General features: G+C 42.0%; 1 protein-coding gene across 4 annotated transcripts in view; it reads left to right on the top strand.

Annotated features, from left to right (window-relative positions):
* Window positions 1-22,804, top strand: part of cdin1 (CDAN1 interacting nuclease 1) — a 55,432-nt gene that overhangs the window by 17,579 nt on the left and 15,049 nt on the right. For all 4 annotated transcript variants that reach the window (XM_080479371.1, XM_080479369.1, XM_080479372.1 and 1 more), the window contains 5 exons: window positions 6,502-6,581; window positions 6,899-6,948; window positions 8,423-8,490; window positions 10,017-10,082; window positions 10,272-10,377. In XM_080479371.1, coding sequence (XP_080335497.1) covers window positions 6,502-6,581; window positions 6,899-6,948; window positions 8,423-8,490; window positions 10,017-10,082; window positions 10,272-10,377 — 370 coding nt within the window. The remainder of the gene's footprint in view (window positions 1-6,501; window positions 6,582-6,898; window positions 6,949-8,422; window positions 8,491-10,016; window positions 10,083-10,271; window positions 10,378-22,804) is intronic.

Raw genomic sequence — 22,804 nt, 5'->3', positions numbered from 1 at the left:
CAAAATACTAGTCTGAGCAGCTTGTAGAACAGGGCATTCATCCAGGAGACGCACTCTGTCTCAGATAATAGCACACTGCATCCGTCCATCTCCATACAGTGAAAACATGCTTTATTAATGCTCAGGATAGATTTGTAGCAGACGAAACTTCCTGTATGATCGTTGTTTAATTTCGGCAGCGGTGTAAGCGTGCGGCGTCTCACTTTTAGCGGGCTAGCGCAAAATGACACGGCACAGGGAGACGAGATGACTTTCACTGGATACGGGACACAGTTAAGGACACGAGTTATGTATTCACCGCAGATTTTATCCGATAAGCTACTTTTTAGTTTGCGGCCTGCAATATAAACAGGAAAGAAATTGTGATCTTATTATACTTTCCACTTGTAAGGGCCGACTTTCTCATGGCAGAGATTCTCTGCACCCCACCCCCCACCACCACCACACGCACACACACACACACACACACACACACACACACACACACACACACACACACACACACACACACACACACACACACACCTTCAGTGACTTCTTTGGCCTTTGCACATCAATTGCTGCCCACATGGGCTGCGCGGTCAAATCCTCAAATCTCCCTGTGTGTATATTAGACTCCAGTAATGTGTTTTCACTTTGAAACAATGCAAGGATAATTGTCTTTGCTGGCAATTAGCTAACAGGTTGGTTCAGTGCTATTGGCAGGCGTATCTGTCATGCCCCCCCACCAGCCCCAGACCGCACTCCACCGTGCATGGTGGTGTATTTGTGTGTTTTCCTCGGACTCCAGAGGGAGGGCAGGCAGGCGCGCTGCAACGATCAATAGACTTCTATATAAGGGACATTACCCCCAACTGGGTGAGTGGCTTTCCTTTGCCTAGCACCATTGTTTTTTTTTATTCCCCTTCTCTTTCCCCTTGCATTTAAGAGACACAGGAATGGGGCCTTTGGGACTATGGAATATATGTACAATCACTAGTGCTGGATCAATACAGAGTTTTAAATTGTTTTCTGTACCTTCCTTGTTTTGTTTTGCTTGCTTGTTGTCCCCCCCCCCACCACCACCACCACTCCCACTCCCCCGCACCTCCACCGCCCCCTCCCTCCCACACACACACCAACACACCTCAACATGACGACACCGCCAACAAGCTGCCTCCCCCCTCCTCCTCCTTGCAGCAAAAGTATTGGAGAGCACATCAGTCAAGTCGAGTGAAAGACTATCTGGTGGCGCTTGTAAATGAATCAATACATTCAAAGCAGTTTTATCGCGTATTGAATATGATATCAACATCCATAATGCTCCTTTGCCTCGTGAAAACAAACTGGGCAAAGGGGGAGGAAAGGTCACATGTGCACCCAGTTGAGGCAGCCTAAGTGTGTGTGTGTGTGTGTGTGTGTGTGTGTGTGTGTGTGTGTGTGTGTGTGTGTGTGTGTGTGTGTGTGTGTGTGTGTGTGTGTGTAAATATCTCCATATCAGGATAGCTTCTGTTTGTTTCATACCTGCACAATAACATACATTTTGAAAATTTGCATGTGCATATGTGATAAATTATAGCTTTATCTTAGTGCAAAAAATACATTAATATGAGTGTTTTTCAATATTGAACCCTACAACTTCAGGAAAAAAGACTTAATGAGATAATTCTGAGTAAACAATAGAAGTAAGTAATATATTTTCTTTTTTTTAACCAGAATATCAGAATTTGAGTTTCTGCAAAGAGACTGTCGTCAATGCCCTCATAACACACGAGTGTTAATCACAGATTTGTTAATAATTATAAATAATAATTTATAAGGATAGGAGTCTGAATCTAAAGAATGAGCTGAATGGCTATATATTAAGCTAATTGATTCAGAATGCATTTGATAAAAACCTTAAAATGTGTGTAGTCCAATAGTATTAAAGGACCAACAGTTTTTGTTGCACTTGGGGTTAATTGACCTTCCACCTTCTGTCGCCATCATTTGAAATTACCTTGCAGCCAGTTACCAACATCTGCTTTATCGACACTTTTTAGTGTATTATTATTATTTCTATACTCGGTTAAAAGATTTGTTTGTATTCTGCAACTAAAACAAAGGAATTTCCCAAATTATGATAATTTACATGCAAGTAAATCTATTCTCCAGAAAAATATGTTAAAATTAAAATTGATTGTAATGGATGGCTGTGGGGTGAGAGTGATACACTAATAGAATTATATTGTAAACCACTGCATTGTCTTTCCAGTTCAGTGTCACCAGATTACTTCTTGGAAGTCACTTGCAGACACACTGGGGGAGCTCATGCTCTTTCCTTTCCCCCCCATCATGCTATCTCTTCATCTTTCTCTCTATTCCTCCTTTGACAGGACTTGATGTGCCTCTAGATTTAGACATACTTTTTTGAGGAGGCAATTTTGCTAGCTATTTGACCTTTTCCATTTTCCCAAGGCCCAGCTCCAGATTAGATTGCTGCTCCATGTTTTGTAACTATGTGATTCGACCGCCTTTAAGATTTATTGTCACATTCCTTTACAGAAGCCTTGTACGCTGGGTTATAAATGTCCTGTGTTTGATGTTAACACTGTGAGAATGTTAGTGTCTGCTATGATCCTTTGGTTCCTTGACAGAATTCATAATAACTTCAGTGTTTTGAAGATAAAGCGTGTTGATAACTGAATATTGTATTGTGCTCGCCCCACTAAAATCTCTACTTGCTGTGATTGTTATGGTTCCTTCTTTCTTGTCTTCAAGTGCTCCCCTCTTCTCCCTCTCTCACCTCTCCACCGTGGCAAAGCTGCTGTGTGTGTAGATGCAGCCCTTTTTTTTTTTTTTTTTTTTTTTTTTTTCAAATAATGAGAGCAAGGGCACTTCATTAGCAAAAAGGGAGGGAGTAAGGAGGCAAAGACAGCACGAGTCTTACCGTGCGTGTGTGTGTAAGAGGGGTGGGGGGGTGTGCGAGGGAGGTAAGCAGCACCGTGGCACTTCACTTGACAAGTATACTAATTACTCCTTTTCAACAGAGAAGCTCCAGTCAGCTTCTGCCACAGTCTAATGGCCTGACCTGGGAAGCCTCGCTCCACAGCAGAGCCTCCCCAGCAGATCTACTATTACTACAGACACACACACACACACACACACACACACACACACACACACACACACACACACACACACACACACACACACACACACACACACACACACACAGAGAAATGTAGAGTCTCATCTCACCGCTATCAGGAAGAATCAGGTGGAAGCAGATCAGTTCTGCCCCAGTAACCTCTTCGGGGACTGGGCTCCTCCTGCACAGGAGATACCACCTCATATCATCAACTAGCACCTACACACCACCACAGATAGTTTAAAAAAAAAAAAGAAAAGACTTTTTTTTTTTTCCCCTCCCATGTCTCCCACTCTCCCTCTCTCTTTCCCATCCTCTGTTTTTTTTTTCAGTGCGGGGGGATAAATTTAAAAGGAGTAAATTGGAAAATCAAATGAGGGCTTTAGGCAGCCGCAGAGATTTGCAGAGCTGTCGGCCAGTGTTGGAGAGCCTCATCCATCATGTCCCACAAGTAGTCAATTCCTCTAGTATCTGTAAATGTTTTCAGATATTAGCCAATTTATATGCTCCGAGATTCATCATGGAAAATCAGCTTTAGCGGCGCACATTATCAGGACCTGTCTCTCCTTTGCTCCATGAAGTTTGATGAACGAGTGCCCCTCCACAGCTCAATGGCTTGTGCATGGGGAGTGCGTGGTTAGGGGGGTGTGGGCATATAGGGGAAATGGGTAACTGCCCCCTCCCCAACTCCATCCCCACCCATAGGAAAAAGTGGGTTTTGTAATTAATAAACAAACTTGCAGAGGAGCTCATCAGTGTCATGGGCAATAACAATCGTCATCTGTTATTGTTTATTACGGTCCTCCCCCAACAAATGCTGCTATTTAATGAGGTTTCCCCGCATTTTTTTGTGTTCGAGATAATGACTTTTTCACCCTAGCGGAGAAAAGAAGAGGAGTTACAAATGACACAAGTAAGCAATGAGAAATCCAACACACACTACGCTGCTGTTACCGTGCTTTATATAGTTTACCTTGTTTTTGGGGTTGCATATGAAAACAGGTTTGTGATTTGTTTACACTGTTTGTTTTCTTTTGCAAATCCCAATGGAGGCGTCGCGTTTCACATCTATTATTCTCCTCTCCTCTGTTCTTTCCTGTTCAGATGTCGACGGTGTGATATGGTGCCTTATTCAGAATTTATACCAACATGGGACAATTACAGTAAATTTGGTGAATGTTTACAAGGTGCAAAGTTGTGCTGCAGGGCTTTGTTCTATGTGTCTGGTGTTCTTCAGATTGTGCTTTTTATTTTCCGCCACGCGCCTGTGTGTGTGCCTTGAGTGTGTGTATTTAAAGAGCAGGGCTCGTGTGTTTGTGTATGTGTGCGGCAGATAGGAGCTCTGGGTGCTGTAGAGGTGTGCTACCGTGCAAGGCGGGGGCGTCTTTAATAAATGTATGCTGATGTTGGAGGCTGCAACCATGCGAAGGATGCAAGGGCCCTGTTGTTATTTACTGCTGTGTTTGTGCACAACAGCGAATCCTGCGCCTGCAAATGGCATTACGGCCTGTGATGAATGAGCATTAGGGTAAACTCATTTTAAAAGCATCCTGATTTATTAGCAGTCTGGCCTTCCATTTTCATCAGGTCAATGCCTGGCTGAAATTTCACAATGTCAGCGCCAAGGTCACCTCTTTATGGCTATTTTTAACCCCATCGCTCAAAAAGCAGGAGAAAGGGATCCTATCGCTTATTATTGCCAGGTACCAAAAATATCCCAGCACTTGAGAAGCACAGGAGAGAGAAGAAGAAAAAAAAAACGTCCTAGAAATGTGTGTTATATGAGAGACCAAAATGTGGTGGTGGTCAACCTCCAATTATGAGCACTAGTAAGACAAGAGCTTTAATGGCTAACGTTTGCCTTCGGGGAGGTTTATTACACACTACTGTTTTTCAGAAGCAGCGTCAAATCTATAAAACGACCATTAGGAAGAGGGAAAAAATCAATCAAAATGCCATTAAAGTGGAATAAGTTGCCAATATTGCTGATGTGGTTGCAGGTCCTTTGATTTTCCTTCAGATTATTAGGCACAGTCGAGTAGTGACTTTGTTAAGGGAAACCAGTGTTGTTGGGGAGTAATATGTCTCCTGGCTTCATAAAGTTTGCTGCCTCATATTTCCCACTTTATTGATTATCCATTATCATTTGTCATGAAGTGTCCTAACTCAAGGGGAAAATATAACCCTCTTTCTTCACCACCGCCTGCACTGCGCGGGAGCATGGTATGGATCTGCGTGTGAAGGTACCAATCTCCGAGAAAAATGAGCAGAGAAATAAAGCACGGCCCTGTGCCTTGCAGCTCTAAGAAGGGAAGTGGGGTTATGGGGGCGGGCTGGGGGAGCACCATGGCTGGGAGACACTGGAACACAAACCTGGTTGCAGGAGGGGGGGTGAAAAAAGCAGGGGAGGAAAAGATGGAGACAACAAACAGAAGAGAGGAGAGCGTGCTGAATGGGCTTTGTTCTTCATGCACCCTCCCTACTTTGGATTTCATCATAGCATAGTTGAGGAATCACAGCACTGTTTGTCCTTTGTGGTAGTCTTTTTTTTCTTCATTTTTTTTTTTAATGCCAGTGAAGGCAGTGCACAGTGAAAGATAAGAGAAAAAGAGTTTTAAGTGTTTTTCTGTTAATGAAAACCCATTTAACAGAGGCTTAATGATCCAGGCAGTAATCAATTGATCCTTTTTCATTTGGGGGTTTTTAAACTGTCTTTATTTTATTCATTTTTATAAATCCCCAAATACGCTGTCCTGTCTTCAACGGATATGTGCAATTTTCTAAATGAGCTTAGGAATTTCTACAGTGTTGGTAAAGGCATCATCCGTGTCTGAAATGTGAATAGAAACATTCCTTGTATTGTCTGTAATGCTGCAAGTCTGTCAGGAGCATGTGTATATATATCACTAAAATGGCGTGCCTCAACCATTTCGTCACACAATGATACAATCCATTTAATCCAAATCTTTTTAAGAAATGATTTAAGGAATTTTTTGCTGTTGCAGTAACAGCGAGTCGATCCGGCAGGCGTTCCTTCCTGATTTATAATGTTGGCAGAGGAAGAATGGGGAAGAGAGATGCAGAATAGTCAGCGTTCATAACATAGATAAACTACATGAAGTGCCTGTGCTCTGGACTGAAACATTTATCTATAGAAAATCTCTATAGACACCAAGCAGCCATCACGTGAACAAGAGCAAAAAAAAAAAAACTGCACTAACAGTGGTATGGTGAATTACAATATGTCCAGGTTGTTTTTTTTTGTCTCTTTATTCGCTGTGTTGGATTTAATGCTGACTGTTGTTTTCTATGGATGCAAGGTTTTTAATTCAAATTACACAGACTGTTGTTAGTTATGTTTCTCTTTGTCTCCTTTTCTGTTTTGTTCTCAGCATCCAAAACTGTCATCAGCAGCATGATTAAGGACCCGTCACTCATTCCAGACCCAATCTTGGCCAATAATATCTACCAAGTAAGATCTTTAAGTTTTGATTTGTTATATATTCAATATCCCAAAATGCTTCCATCAAGAAAGATCTATTTTCTGATACCACAATTCCATTGCTCGTGTGCCTAAAGTTTTTAAACGTTACTCCAGCGCCTGGCTGACAGGCGACATCGAGCATGTGTGTTGATGAGGTAATGTGAGTGCCGGCGGTCATGTCTGCCAATCTTGCCATCCTCTCCTGTGTTTTTCCTTTTTCCCCAACACTCTCCGGGCTTTCCTCACCTCCCCTACACCCACCCACCCTTTTGGCGCGCCATAATATTTCTTCCCCCTCTTTTCAGTGCACAATAAATGACTGCTGTTATGGACCGCTGGTAGACTGCATCAAACAGTATCCTATCCCATAAAATTTTAAGCCTGAAATTGACGAGGAGCTATTGAAGGGGATGAGATGTGTCTGGCTTCACCTGACATAAAAGTTCTGCTTCACAGAGGAAGTGTTTCATCCTTCCTGCCAGCCCACTATCACCAACACCGGGGCTGGAAGGCGATGGAGGAGAGAGGAGGAGGAGGAGGAGGATGGGATGCGCTGATCTAAATGCATATCCATGTGCATGCAGTGGATCAGACTCAATGTTCTATGATACAAGAAGAAATGATCATTTGCAAGCCCGGCAGAAGAGAAATAACAAATTTTGAATGAACTTTGAGCCTTTGTAATGGGATTGTATTAAGTGTTGAGCATTTTCACACTGTTTAGAACCACAGAGACTTTAGGCCACTTCACCAACGTAAATATTAATTAGCATGCAATTGATTCCTGATTTAGTTGTGTGCTTTGTGCACAACTCCTGAACATATTTATTCTGGTGCGGCGCTGGCCTCGCCTATAAAGCCAGAATGAGAGTGAAGGCTATTTGGGGGCAGCCAGCTGGGTCGGAGATCGACTATTTCCTGGGGGAGGAGACTTATTTGAATGAGTGTACATGTGTATGTCCGTATGTTATTGTGTCTGTCCAGGCGTCCTCGTGTGTGGTGGGGCTGTGTTGTTCTGTTCATAGTCAGTCAGCCCTGTCCCTTCCTGCCCTCCTTCCGCATCTCCCCTTTTTGCCTTTATGTGGCAGTCCTCTCAGTGTCAACTGGGTCAGTTTCTCTGCCACAAAGACTTCATGATAACCGCCCCACTGCTCTGTGCTTTCAAAGAAGTCCTCGTGAGAAGAATACCTCTTTATGCATATGTGATCGTCACAGCATAAGTATTAATTAGAACTTTTTTTTGTTTCAGCCGTCAGAACTGACCTTTTAAGCTCTTGTGAAAAACAAGAAGTTATGCTTCTTTAGTATTCAGCCTTATTATTTGCAAGGCTCCACTCAGGTGCATCAAGACTCCTGAAACCTAATAAAGAATGACAGATACTCTAAGAGAATTTTCCCTTGAAGATTTTAGGAAAATGAGCCGAGCACTACAAAGGTCCAAGCACTTCATGCATTTTGCCAAACTGCCATTTGTTTCGCCTGACTCATTTAGCTAATGCACTTTGGAGATTTGTTGTGAAAGCAGATTCAAGTTGACCTGAAATTTCTGAATATGCTCTCCACTGACATGACAGAAGTGACTTTCACTTTGCATAGTAAACCAATAGCGGAGGGAAATCAGTGTCTAATCCTGAGCTGATGTCAAAAACGTGCGCATGCCCTGTTGATCTCGCATCGTGCCTGTGTACTCTGGAGCTGCCACAGTTATCAGTTTTACAAACTTGCAGCAGAATTCCTGTGTATTTTATTTTCATGCCATTGCTCATTCCAGAAAGCATGAAGTGGTGCTATTTCTATATGTCTGTGGGAATCCTTGACTCTGTTCTCAGTGCTATCGGCCATGAGCACGAGGTACTGCTCCGTGACAAGCTGAAGGAGAGGAACCTTTCTTTTCTCGGTAAGCCGTCTCATAACGTCCTCAGAAGAATTTTAAAAGCATTAAGTTCACGCAACTATAGCCTTATGGTAAAGCTCATTGGAAGAAGGCCAATACTTGACTGACGCAAAACAAGGAGTTATTATGTGCACCTGGATGCGTATGCTCAAGCCCCTGGTGAATTTGTAAAGAACAAAAGCTTCAAAAGTTGTTCTCTTTCATTGAATACACAGTCCCCTCAGGTTGCCCTCCAGTGTTTTTTCTACAACTGAATTTCTAAAAATGCTACTTTCTATGACATGAGAATGCATATTATGTCTGCAATAAAAACAACTTCAAAGACTGATCACCAGAATCTATTTCAGGGAATCAAATGTTTTTGTATGCGATTGTCATATCTTCAAACTTTGACAAGCTTGTATTATGATAGTTTCTGCTGTGTTTTAATGAACTTAATTAATGGTTAATGGACCAGATATGATTTTGTTGGTCACAATCTCAATCCTGTCTTCCCCCCTTCACCTCCATGCCATCATCATCATCATCATTATCCCCTAGGTCAGATGAGTGATGAAGGATAAAAGTCATTCCCTATGTCATTAAGACCATATCATTTATTTGGACATTGAGCGCTGACCTTTCTTCGGGGCTGCAAAGAGTACTGTTCTAAAACTGTCAGAGTTCAGGGGGCACCAGGGCCACTGAAGCAGCCTCACCCCCATCTGATAAATGGATTGGAAATAAGCTGCCCAACAGCGGGGATGGCCCATTAATTTTAATCAAAGCTGATGTAAAGAGGCGATCAAAGCCACATGAGTATGTCAACAGCCCAGTGGGTGTGAACCCAGGCTGCCACATATCCCACCACATACACATCCACACCTGCATTACCACATCCAGGATGCCCCTGTGTATCACAGGCCCCTCCGCAGCCTTACTGACCTCTCTCGGCTCTCTTTCTTCATCCTTGGCTGATGCTCCCTCCTCACCACCACTGACACCGCCACCCTCCATCTCTCCTCAATTCCTTTCCATGCCCCATTAGTTGAGCTTGGCTGGAGACAAAGAGGTAGGCCCTTGGAACTGAATGACCTGGTCAGCCTGAGATTTAATGGAGAAATCAGGTGTTGTAGGGATAATGGCTAAAGCACGCCAGGAGTCAAGGACAATGGCTGCAGCCCGTGCAGGCAGGGGTCAGGCTTACAGAGGCTATAATGCCAACCTTGTCCTCCTGCTGTATATTTTATAAAGCATTGTCAAGCTGTGAACTGGGGAGCAGCTCTGTAACTGGGTTTTACAGGTTTTTGTGCAATGACAGCGAATACGGGGCAGATGTAGTTAATGGTTTTCTTGCACTGGCGGTCCGCTACTGATATTTCTTCTGCTCTGCTAGGGGTTTGTTACCAGTATCTCTGTGAATGTGGTTAGGTCAGCAGCCAGCAAAGAATGTTGATCCTGCTTTATTATGTAACAGAATTTATTTGGTGAATAAAAAAACAAGCGTAAAGCAGCCATGATATATATCTTTTGCGCTTTATCTCCTGTAGATGAAAACCAACTGAGAACAATGGGCTACGACAAAACACCTGATATCATCTTGGAGGTTCCGATTGGTCAGTATTCAAATATTTAATCTCATTGTAGTAATAAAATTCCTCAACTCCTTTTCCACAAAAAGGGATTATTCTGTTTGTCATTGCGTTGCATTTAGACCAGGCCTTTGGAAATGTTGTGGGTTTTTGCTTTTGTTGCCTGCTTGACTCTTGTTTTCGTTTCTCCGATAATTTATTTATTTTGAAAAGCTGTGGAGGGGCACATCGTACACTGGATTGAGAGCAAAGCCTCCTTTGGAGATGATCACAGCCATCGCACCTACCTCAATGAGCAATTCTGGAGCTACTGGAATAGGTGAGCTATATATTTGTATTCAGTTTTAATTTGCCACATCCAAACGATCCAATAAATCTAGCAATTTCTCGTTTTTCAGTTTGCATATCCTTTACAACTTCTCCTTTTTGCGGACCACAAACCACCATGGGCTTTTGTCAGTATCATAAAAGCAACACATATCTCTGTCCAACAACACTCACCACTTCCTCCCTTGCGTGGGCCACTTTAACCACAGCCCTCTGCCCAGTACATCTGTACATTGCACTGCTTCCACATCCACCCCCGTTACTGGAGCTTTTTCCTGCCAGCGTAGTCTGCACGTGAGGCTGATTGCACACATTGTCTTGAAAGAGCAACTCGGAAATGTTTGAATATTGCGTTGCATCTGTTGACATAAGAACCTTTAAGCAAGAGCAATCTATTGAGGTCTGTCCATTGTGCTGCAGAAGCGTATGTCTGTGTGTGTCCATGTGCAAACATTTGTGAATATATTCTGCACATGAAAGATTTCAACATACAAACTTCCATACATGCTTCACTGACTTAAGTCATCTGAGAACTTTGTTTTGTGATCCACACGCTGTTGAGACGTGGGCGACACACACAGCCTCCACAACTCTGCTTCCCATGGCACTGGATCCAAGTGCTCACTCTGGTCCTTGAAGCTGTGTCCAAAAAGGTGGTGTTTTGGTTTGTCATTGAAGTCTTGTAAGTCTTTGTTCCAGACTTTAATCTGGTGCATGTGAATGGCCACATTCTAATTTGATTTAAGGATGATTTAAGTTCTAAGATTTACTGCATATTTCTATTCATGTAACCTCAGTGATTGATCTGGTGCCTATGAAACATAGAACTTTTGTTTTTTTCTGTGATCACTAATTACACTCAATTTTAAAAAGGCCAAACTGATGTTTCATTTAAAGCAGCAGTGTCTAAAGTGTTTTGGACATTTCACTGTATTTTGCACCAGCAGATTTCATTAAAATTGGCTTTATGTTGAGATTGTAGTGGTTTTTGGTAGTAATGGTTTGGTTTTTGCAAAAAAATTAAATAAAGGCATTTCTATGACGTATACTATGGCGCCATTTTACTAGTCCGGCCCACTCAAGATGAAACTAAGCTGAATGTGGCCCCTGACCCAAAATGTCTTTGACATTCCTGATTTAAAGTTAAGCACTGTTTATACAGATAAATAGATACAAATCATTTCAGGAATGTCTTGTCCATCTGCCTGAGTATGTTCCAAGTGTACCATAGGTGGGGTTTATCTCAGCTAAAAGTGAGTGAAAATAATTCCTGGACCGACTGTCTGTCCAGTCAACTCATTGACTCTAAACCACTGCGACACCATCATGCTACCTATCTTTGTTGTTGTTTCTAATTTTATGGGTCATATTAGAGGTTTCACATTCCGTAACCGAAGAACAAACATTCAAGGAAGGTGACTCACCCAGCATCAATGTGCCAATATGTAGTTCATAGTCATTGGTGTTTTAATCCCCATTTAATTTCATTTGAAAATGGTAATATTGCAGGAAAAACTCCCCGAGACTTCCTCAGCTGTCCTCATTAGATGCACAAAAGACAACAGCTTTATAATAACAAGTACCCGGTCATATTTAATACTCTATACAAAACAATATACTGTCTGATTACGTATTTCTTTGTTTGTGTTTTTAGTGTTCAGACTCAACAAAAAACAATCCTTTTTCTTAGATTTTTAGCTTTGTTCTTTATGATTGCGGCTTACAGTAAATCCAAATGTAGGAATCCGTGCAGCTTGATTGGACAGCCGGGGTGAGCCTGAGCTTTACATATTTGCCTGTGGGTGTCTTTCATTTATATTCACTGGGGCGGTCACGTCCAAGTGTGTTAAGGAACTGACAAAGTTGATCCCATCATGTCAGCAAGCGGCCGAATCAGACAAACACTGTCAAAGAAAGAAAAAAAAAAAAATGTCAGTCCCTTCAGACGCTACCTTTTCTTGCACCCTTGTAAATTTTAATTGACATTTACCGCTGACATTTCACAATCTGCCTCATCTGTTATTGTTAGGCCTTATGTATTGTCATCTGAGGTGTGTGCGTGTGTGCTCGTAATCATTGTGATGACAAATCATCAGGGCTTTGTAGTCACAAAACCATAAGCCAATAGAAAAACAGGTGACAACAGAGAGATGGGATGACATCATTCCCCTTTCACTTCTCATTAGTTGGTTTTAGTTTATGAACTGGAGCCTGAAGGCCTGGTGTTTGGGCTCTTTGTCCATTCCTTCATTCCTCAAAGTCAGATTTCAGTGTGTAAGTCTAAACTCTTCGGTTTTCTTTTTGACTGCCCTTGGAAAAGCACACCAGTGTTTGTAATTACTTCATTGCCCCTGATTGACATTTGCAGTGATTTGCTTATTTTTCATGAATTCCCTCTTTGCTTTAACTGAGCTGCTTCACCCAGTGCTTGTGTTAATTGTTCTTTGTTTGCCCTCGAGCACTGCAGAGTGGGGACATGTTTTTGTAGACGGGAAGGGAAAAAAAACATAACTAATTTCCCCTCCAAAGCCCTCACCAACTGCATTTATCATCCAAACAATAGTCTTGCCAACACACTAACCCCATAATGAACCCCTCTTCAGTGGAGTGAGGGGTAATGACGCTTCACCTACAATACTCCCAAGAAAAAAGAGAAAGGATGGGGGGGGGGAAATGGTGAGAAAAACGGTCCTCTCTCAAATCAGGCGCCGTGTTCAGGCCCAGTGCCTGGATGAGATGGTGAAGCAGCAGCTATTGGTGTCTTCCAGCCATCAATCTTAGCTGGTGGCATTCCAGAGCCAGCGAGCCCTCTGCTCTGACGGATGTTCAGATAATTGAGTGATCCATCTCGCCCAACTATCAGAGTTGCATAAAAATTATTCACCTGCTGGTGAATATTAAACACATAATGAGCCTCTTGTGTGTTTTAGGAGAAGTGGGTAAGGTTAAACACAGCATGTAATGAAATATGGACTCTTGTGTGGTTCCACCTTAACTGCCCCTTCTTGATTATGGCGTGCTTAAATCAATTATGGTTGGCAGAGTTCCTTCTTTAACTCCACAAGCAGCAGTTAAGGTTCTGCTCTTCTATTTGTCTGTCGGGCTGATCACATATTTAATTCTGACTGCCAGCAGATAATAATGATTTGCTTTTATGTAGAATTGGACGTTTGGGGATTATTAAGAGCTATTTTGACAATTTTCCAGCCAGTTAATTTTTCTTACTCGAGATGAAGGTATCAGGGCTGGCAATGGTGTAAAACGCTATATGGGCTGCAGCCTCAAACACTTTACAGGGTTGGTCACCTTCACCATTCGCCAACGATGGCTTACAGCATCTGCTCGACCATTGTAGCGAGCAGTTTGGGGTTCAATGTCCTTGCTCAAAGACACTTCAAATTAAGAATGTGGATTGAACTACCAACCTTGTTGTTGGAACAAAACCGGCTATAAAAAAAGAGCCACAGCGGCTTGTCCAGTGGTTTCCATTTAGACCCACAACAAGAATATCCCTGATCTAAGTCCAGGCTTGGGGGCCACTGTGTGGAGTTTGCATGTTCTAGCTGTTGAGCTTCCTCCCACTTAAAACATGTTTGAAATCAGCTGGGGAGTTTATACTCATTTGTGCTTGACTTTAGGTATTTATGCAGATATGAACAAAGCCTTCTGTCCATACGCTGCATTCATTTCTTCTGTATTTTAGTCTGTCCTACCACCAGTAATGATGAGGACAGTGTTAAGATTAGAAGAGCTTGAAAATGTCAATTTTGGAATAATATCCTCCCACAATTACGGCAATTATTTATTGTTATTTTCATAGTTGTAATTGACTTCCTTTTTTCTCTAGTAAAGCGGTATTTAGTATTGAATGCCAAATGTTCATTCCATTGTAACAGATGCGTGAAAGTATAAAGGCAGCGTCGTTTTCCACCATTTGAAGCACACACGCGTCAGTGGTGTCAAACATAAGGCCTGTGGCCAAAAAGCAACCCGCAAGAGGCTCCAATCCGGCCGTCAAACCACAAAGCTAATTGTGAACATTTCAAAGATAACAGATGTTTTACGAGTAGCGGACACCAACACAACACTGAGACCCAAACTTAGACATTGGTGGTGCTGGTATGAATGCTTGCCACCTCATTGCTAGCAAACTAGCATTAGCCTCAAAGCCATGGTGTCAAGATGAGTTTGTGAAACGTGCATAATGCAACAGCTATAGGAGAAGTTTTGGGGATATTTCACTGTATTTTACACAAGAAGGCTTCTTTAAAAATGGCTTTATATGGAGAGTGTAATAATTCTCAGTAATAACTAGTTTTGTGAATATTTTGACATTTTCATCACCACGACAAAGAAATACCTTGCAGTTTAAATATATAGATATATATATCTATATATTACCGTTTTGGCCGACTCAAGATGAAATTGGGCTGAATGTGGCCCAAGCTCTAAAATGTGTTTGACAATACCGCTTTAAATTGTCCAAAGATGTGTGAATGTGTGTCCGATGTTTACTTTGTGAGGGCCCAGTGTCCTGTCCAAGGTGTGTCCTGCCTTCACCCATCGTCAGCTGGAATCAGTTTCAGCCCCTTCGTGACCCTCGAGTTGGACGTGGAAGATGAATTGCCCCGTCTGTTTTTATTGTTTGTAAAGTATGTGTATCTGCTCTATGGTGGACAAGACGAAAGAGAAGTGTGGATGTTTGATGGATAGATAAATTAGCAGATATTTAGATCACTGATAGGTATTTTTGTCGTGACAGTATGTGTCATGGGTTGAACAAAAAAAAAATACAAAAATCTAAATCAGTCAAAACATTAACACTACTCCCTTATCAAAGCACAATCACAATATGTAACAAAAGCTGCTTTAACAGTTCCTCTTGATATAACGCTTGTCTCCTCATTGTTGCTTCACAACATCTTTTCTATGACAAGAGTCCACTCATTATTAATCTGTCAGATTATAAGGGGGTTATTTTTGGCCCGTGGTTTCCCTGCTTATAGCATTTTATACAAGGAAAAATCGATACACGTCAACCAAAAACAGTTAAAAGGATTTGTACAAAAGATTAAGAATATAAATGTAGAAATATGTGAATAGTCATATTCTTCTTCACTTTGCTGTTCTTTTTTTTTTTTCCCTTCCCCCGTTTCCACCCTTCCATGCCCAACATAACAGGCGGCCTGTGTGAAAATGAGCATGAACACCACCTCGTCCCCTCCCAAAGTAAATCAGCTGCGCAATTCGTACACTGCGAATGTGTCAAAGTTGAAAATGTTAGCACTCTTAATGGAGGCTTGAAAAGGTTAGATCTGATAAAAAGCTGTCAGCCGTCCACAAAAAATGATTTATAGCAAAATAATGGGACAGTATGCCTCATTTCTCCCTCATATGAAATGGGGGTTAAGACTTCTGGTTTTGCCATTATACATCATCTGGCTTGACCACTCTGAAATTTGTTTGGACTTGAATGCACCAACATGCATTATGTCGTACAGGGCTTCTTTGTTCCTTCAATTTTCAGAACCACCCCCTGCAATGGAGCTCATTTATGTTGTCTTATAATTTCCTCCTTAATATCTGCTTTTTGCCCAAAGCACATATTGATTTCTATTCAGATTTGCCCTTGCTTCTCCTTTGCCGGACTTATTTTATGTAAATAATGGACACGATGCAATGATTAATCTGGAAGTCTTGATTTTGAAGACTCACTCCAGACTGTTCCCAAAGCACCGCTAATACTGCCTGACACATTGGCTAATAGATAGACAGAAGCAAGATTTATGGGATGTTTTATATTAGTTGACACAGCTGCAATTAGACATCCTGAGTTCTTTGTGAACTTTTTCCAATTATATCTGGAACTGTGTGCTGTAGGTTTATAAATGGAATTGCGTGGTAATTCTGTTATAGTCTTAAGAACGTCAATCCCTTCGCGACATCAAATTAATTTTTTTAATGGACGTGTCCATCATTTTTGTTGAACTTCTCAAAGCGGTGACGACAGGAATTCATAATTACCCGGGTGTAACAATACACTGTGTTGTCGGCAACCCTTATTGAAATGATCAGATTATACTTTTCAGCTTTTAAAAGTCTTATCGCTTTCTTCTTGACTGCTTTAGATATGTTTGCTTCCACTTGAGTGACTGCTTGCATACGAATAGATGTATTTGCTCATATGCGTGTGTTCCTACATATTTCGATTTATTATTTTTTTCTAACAAACCGTCAGTTTATACAGGCTCTTTTTTATTTGAATTGTCGCAAAGAGTATTAAAGCCTCGGCAGCAAGGACATCATGGAGCCAGAGTAGATAGGGGATGTCACCTGAGAGAGGGCGCCCACAGGCTGCGGCTGCTGCTGATACAATGAGGCTGGACATTACCGGGCCATCCCTGAGGAAAGGTACCAACACTTTCAGGGTGACAGTATGACACCTCCAAGACCTGCGCCCTACCATACTTTACCTCAGGTTCCTGTCAGATATGCACAACAAAGGAAGGGTGGATTTATTTACTTTTTTTTATGTTCTTTTTAAAAAGTGGTTTAGATAATTGTAATGAGCCTAAAAATAATAATATCTAAATAACACCTCTCTGTACTATTAAGCATATTTAATTGTTGTTTTTATACACTTGATCTCAATGCAGATTTGCAGTTGTAGTATTATTTCCACGTTTTTTTTTTTTTTTTTTTAAAGCACAGTGTTCCTGCTAACACATACTTGCCTCTGACATAGCCTTTCTCCTATTTACAGTTATGGTTGCCCCATGCAGTGCAGGAACGTGGCCTCTTTTATTGTTTCCTTTGTTATGACATCCTCTTGTAGAATATTCCACAGCTAGAAAAATAGCTACCCACAATGGTGGTTCCTTTAGGGCTTTGCAAGTGTTTGTTTTAGGGCACATCAGCAAGCAGAAGTGCGATGCTGCTGCCCCCCACCACCCACCCCCCCTCTCTCCACCCCACCCCAAAGCACAAGCAACTTGGAATATTAATGGTAAATGACAAGCCAGCTTTGATGCTTCAAGGATTTCATGCTTTTAAGGATGCACATTTGTGTGCATTGTTTAAGGCGTCTGGGGTGTAATCCGCACTCAGGTCTGCGGCAGCCTCAGGATTTAGCTGTGGTTAAGCCTCCATGTCTCCTATTTATTTTAGTAGGGTTGTATGTGTGCATTATCCAAATTTGTCATTTGCCATTGAGTGTGAGAGCGGCTTTGACATGGATGCTGTGTGTATAAACGAGGAGCGGGACGGAAAGCGGCACCCCAGCGATATATCCCCCTCCTCCTGTCTTCCTGCTTGCCTGTGACACTGCGAGATGGAGAGGAAAGCCTCAAGTAAAATGAGGTGCAAGCATGTCTACTCCATAAATTCCTGTTTTGCTATGGAACTTTTTAAAGATGAACGTACATTTTTTTGTCAGCCTTCACGATGTATGTCATCAGACTTACAGAGACGCACTTTTTCCTCCCTCATTTTCTCAGTCTTGCCGCCTTTTTCACCTCCTTTTCTTTTTTCTTTTTTCTCCCCCCCCCCCTACATTGACCTTCTGGGTTTCATTCCAGGAAGAAGTCGGCAGCATTTGTCAAAAGCAAAGAGAGAAGTAGGCAAGGAATAGAAGGGCCTTTTGTAAAAGTCAATCTAACAGGAGAATTTAAATGGCTACCTGACCTCCAGAGAAGCTTTTCAGGTCTCCATTACCCTCTGTGTGACGTTAAACCTGAAGTAATATTTTCTTGATACCGAGACATGGAAATTGTGCATACTTTTGATGCTTCACACAGAGGCCTGCATTCTCACTGCTGCCCAATAGCTTTACATTTTTAGATATTTATAAAGAAAAAAGTAATTATGAGTTGGAATCTTATAGTTTATGCCCTCTAATACACATAATCATTCTTTACAGACTTGCATTTAAGCTCAGTAGACAGAGATGGAGAACAAAACACCAATAAAATATTTCGAGGATGTTTGGGTCCTGGCAGCCTGAAGTATTTAATTTCATGCACCTTCACAGCTGCTTGAAAACTACCTTGATGCTGTCCAACTAGAAGACTTAATCGTGTCTTAACCTTACTGCTGAGGCAGGTGAAGGAGGCCAGAAGTCATCAGATGAATCTTTCGATGTCCTTCCAAATCTGAAGAAAAGCATTCCACCATGATCCCTAGCACTAGTTGTAAGTTTAAAAAAAGAGGAGGGCGGGGGGGGGGGGGGGTGCTATTAGGGTTGAAAGAAATCCCAACATTGCAACAGTTTCAAAAGGTTTGGTTTTGGGTTGTAAAAGAAAATCCGAAGAGTGAGACGTATTCAAGATTAAATTGTGCATTTTTAAGGCTCCTCTGCCTTAAATCAACAGAGTCTATACGCCACATATTAACGGTTCAGTTTAATTCATCTCGGCAGTAATTTGTGTTACTGTGCAGTATCTCAGTGTGTCTGCCGGCACAAAACCAGTAAACACTCTTTTCTATTTCTATTTCAGACCCAAAATAAATATAATATTTTTACCAAATGACAAGCAGGGAAACAATGCTTCATATTTCTGCCTTTGTGTTTAAAGAGCAGCTCTGTGTGTACCAGATAATGTGCTGGTACTCGTGGTCTGCGTAGGCCCATCAGTCACTGTGTGGAGCTGGTCGCTTGTGATAAGTGGTTCCTTATAGATAACCTAGACACTGGGCTTCTTTTTATAGGCTCGCTGTCCCCCACATAACCTTGTTTTTTTTTGTTCGGTTTTCCTATTCACCTGCGTTTATTTCCCCCTTTTTTTGCCTCTGATTTTAGCTCCCCGTTTGGTTTTCTCCCGTTTTAGACGCTTTGCAGCTGCAGTTATTTCTCACAGTCATAAATTAATTTTCATGTAATCAGCGGTAATGTGGGACTGACATAGCAGAAATGTGGTCCCATATATACAGCCGATAAACAAAAGCATTGAGTGCATGTGCATACACAGATGTCAGTGGTACAATATGGATTATGTCTCAGAATGACTTCTGTGTTTATTTAAATGAATCTAAAAAGTTTTGTATGATTTATGCGTATAGAAAAACAATTTTATTGTAATAAAAAAAACGGAGAAAGAATTAATCCTAAACAATATAATAGATTCAGATGTTAATAACAGAGTGTCAAAAATCTTGCAAACAAACAGAAATAGGCATTGAAAGAAAAAAAAAAAAAGTTGAAATGACACCAAAACCATTTGAATTGCCAGTGAATGGTCTAACGCAGGATTGTCAAACGTGAGGCTTGTGGGCCAAAAGTAGTTTATGAGAGGCTCCAATCCGTCCCACCAAACCGGCAAGCAGAACATTTCAATGAAACATTGTTAAAGTTCTTGTTTTGTTTTTTTTTAAAAATGCAGCCGTTATAGAAGGTTTTATTATCGACGTTTCACTGTATTTTGCAACAAAAGTTATCATGAATATTGGCTTTATGTTGCGATTTTGAAAAATATCAGTAGATATAATAAAAGGATAAAATATTATGACACTATTTTACCGGTCCGACCCACTAAGGTTGAAATGTGGCTGTTTGTGGCTCCTGAACTAAAACCTCTGAACCCCTGCTCTAAACCCTCATTGTGTAGCATTTCTCTATTATTATTTTTTTTCTATAGGCTCGTCTCTCTTGTAAAATATGCTTCATGATCAAGTCTGTCTGTTTTGGCTTGTAACAGCTATGTCTGATTAAATGTAAGCGATAAATCAGTAAATCCATTTGGATAACAGGTGAAATTGTCTTCATTTTCTCTGAACTGTGCTTTAAAGTCTGTATTAATTTGCCTAACTGCATTGTTGGCAGAAACACTGAAACAGATACAAGGACATCAGAGTCTTTTCTCTCTCGCCTGGCATTTGTTAAGCTTCGTCAGAACCTTCTTCCCCCATTTTCGGTTCCCAGGCAGCCCTCTCGCTCTCCCGTCTCTGGTTTGAGTTTCACGTCTCTCGGCGGTCTGATTGCCTGATAGCTTAAACATCTCTGCTGGCCCAGCCTTCAATGGGGGTGTGTAATCAGAGACACATGAGGAGCCTGTGTCCATGTGCTGACCTTCTGATTTTTGCTCATCAATTCTGGGGGTTAATGTACAAGATCTATCAGAGCAACAGATTTGTCTCCACAAACTCTTGTCAGGTCTATAAACGATTTAAAGCAAAAGTGCATCTGGTCGCCGTGTCCCATTAAAACAGCCTCGATTACGCGTGGACTCACAAAATGACTGCTAATAACGCCGGTATAGACTGTGGTGAAACTAACTTTGTGACACAATCTGAAGGAGTTAGGAAGGTAATTACCAAGACCCGAATTCCAACCGATTATTACTTCTTCATCAGCAGAAAGTTGCAATAAGTAGTCCTGAATCCTTGTTCCTTAAGAAAGATGTAAGATAACGGAGGCACACATTTTCTGAATAAGTGAAATATAAACTCTTTGTAGAGTTGGAGGCCTTGGCTTGCCCCCTTTGGATCGGCTGCCACAGATATGTCAGAAAAATCTATTTCTCATTTTGAGTGATATCTCTATCAGCTGGCAAGTTCGCACCATGAATCCCCCCCCCCCCCTTCCATGTTAAACCCGGAGTCTGTCTCTTCAATGACGGCTGTGTGTTTTAAATGACCACTCTTATTTTTTGCAAAGAGTGTCCGCGTGTCATGGAGGTTACCAGCGAGCGGACAGAATAGAGCTGTCTGGTGAAAGGCCCCTGATAGAAAGTGCCACTTCCATTTGAGCACAGCTGCAGCTCAGCCCAGGCCGGCTCACTGTCCGGCCCGACACTTCACATCCTCTTTCTGCGCGACTGGAACGGATGTGAAAACTATTAACGTCAGACGGAGTTTTGGGCTGACCATCTCTGATCCCCCCCGTCGCCTTTTTCATCGCTTGTCTTCAACAAGTTTTGTCAGGACTTGAAGACTGGCCTTTTTGTTTATTTAGGTTCCCCCAACTTTTCAATTGACACGAAGTCGTTACTGCCGCATCGCCTTGCGAAACAGTGTTGCTCATATACTCTGTCGTGCACCGTTAAATCGCAGCTTTTCTGTGCTTTTATATAACGTTTCCATCGGACAGATCGCCGCGCTCACGAGCTGCACCTCGTCTAATTTGGCGATGAAGGGATTTAGCAGTTTGAGGAACTGTATCCTCAGAGCTGCTGACAGTCGTCGCCCCCTCGAGCCCGCTGTTCGAGAAAAGACTACTGGTTCTGTTTAAAGTAGTCACTGTGGTTTGAATTAGAAAAGGGGATAAATGCTCTGAATAATGATCAGAAAACATTTAGTTTCAGCTGCCCGGGTGAAACCAAACACAGTTGAGTGAAACTTTGAACCGCTCCGTCTTTCTTTCTTTTTTCTTTTTTTTCTTCCCCCTCTCTCCCGGCAGTTTTGTTTTCAAATTGTAGGACTGAGTTCATGGGAAACTTACACTGAGGTTACCTGCGCCCCTGCAAAGTGATGGGAAAAAAAAAACGGATTACGTCTGCAAGAATGTTTTTGCAGTTAGTTGAAATATTACTAACCTTGTCAAATGTCATTTTGAATGAGAAAGCAAACATATTTTAATCAGAGTTTTAAAGGCTGGGCTTCTCAAACTGTGACTCTGAGAGAAAGGGGTCAGCTAATTGCAACATTTGATGTCATGTTTGGTCTCTCTCCCCTTTTTTTGATGCGACTGCCTGGAAGCATGTTCACTCTCGTTGCACGCGCGCACACGCACGCGCACACGCACGCGCACACACACTTTATCACACACAGTGTCGAATGAAAAACTACTAAAAGGTCTGAGAAGTTCTCAATGCGGTAATCTTCAAAAGGTCTTTGCTTCTACTTCCTGTCAACCCTTCTTTTCAACTCCAGCCTCCGACCTCTCCCTGTGTGCATCACTGAAAGTTTGGCTCCACCACACAGACCTGACATCGCTGAAATGTAGAGTTCTCGCTCATAATGTTGTGAATGAATGGCTGCGCGCATGCTAGCATAACAAGGATAAGATATACCGGCGCTTGGTTTCTCCGCGTCCTGCTAGAAAAATAGTCCCCGCTCGCACCGCAGACATGTGAAAAGCTCTCCCGCCGTCATATAACAGGTTAATCTTCCAAACCCATGGTCTCAAATCTCTTTGGTTCTCATAATTACTGTTTAACAGCAGCAGAAAAGGGGGAGGGATATACATTGTAAATTATGTTTGACAAGGTGGGGTTAGTGGTTTTGTCGTAGCTTGTCTTTAGTTATTACTCATACTTCCTCCTGCCACAGATAAGGTCTGTTGGTGAACATACCAAGGTGAGTGCTGGCGCAGGGCCCTTATCGCCAGCATTGATTTAGGGCAAGAACTCAGTGACAGAGGTCATTGTGCAGTAAAGCCATCCATCATTCGCGTTTGATTTGGGCTCAGGCCTGTCTCCAACTTG

Source organism: Lipophrys pholis (genome assembly GCF_963383615.2).
Source record: "Lipophrys pholis genome assembly, chromosome: 14".
Lineage (NCBI taxonomy): Eukaryota > Metazoa > Chordata > Actinopteri > Blenniiformes > Blenniidae > Lipophrys > Lipophrys pholis.
The sequence above is the reverse complement of the archived record's forward strand: the minus strand, read 5'-3'. Positions and strand labels throughout refer to the sequence as shown.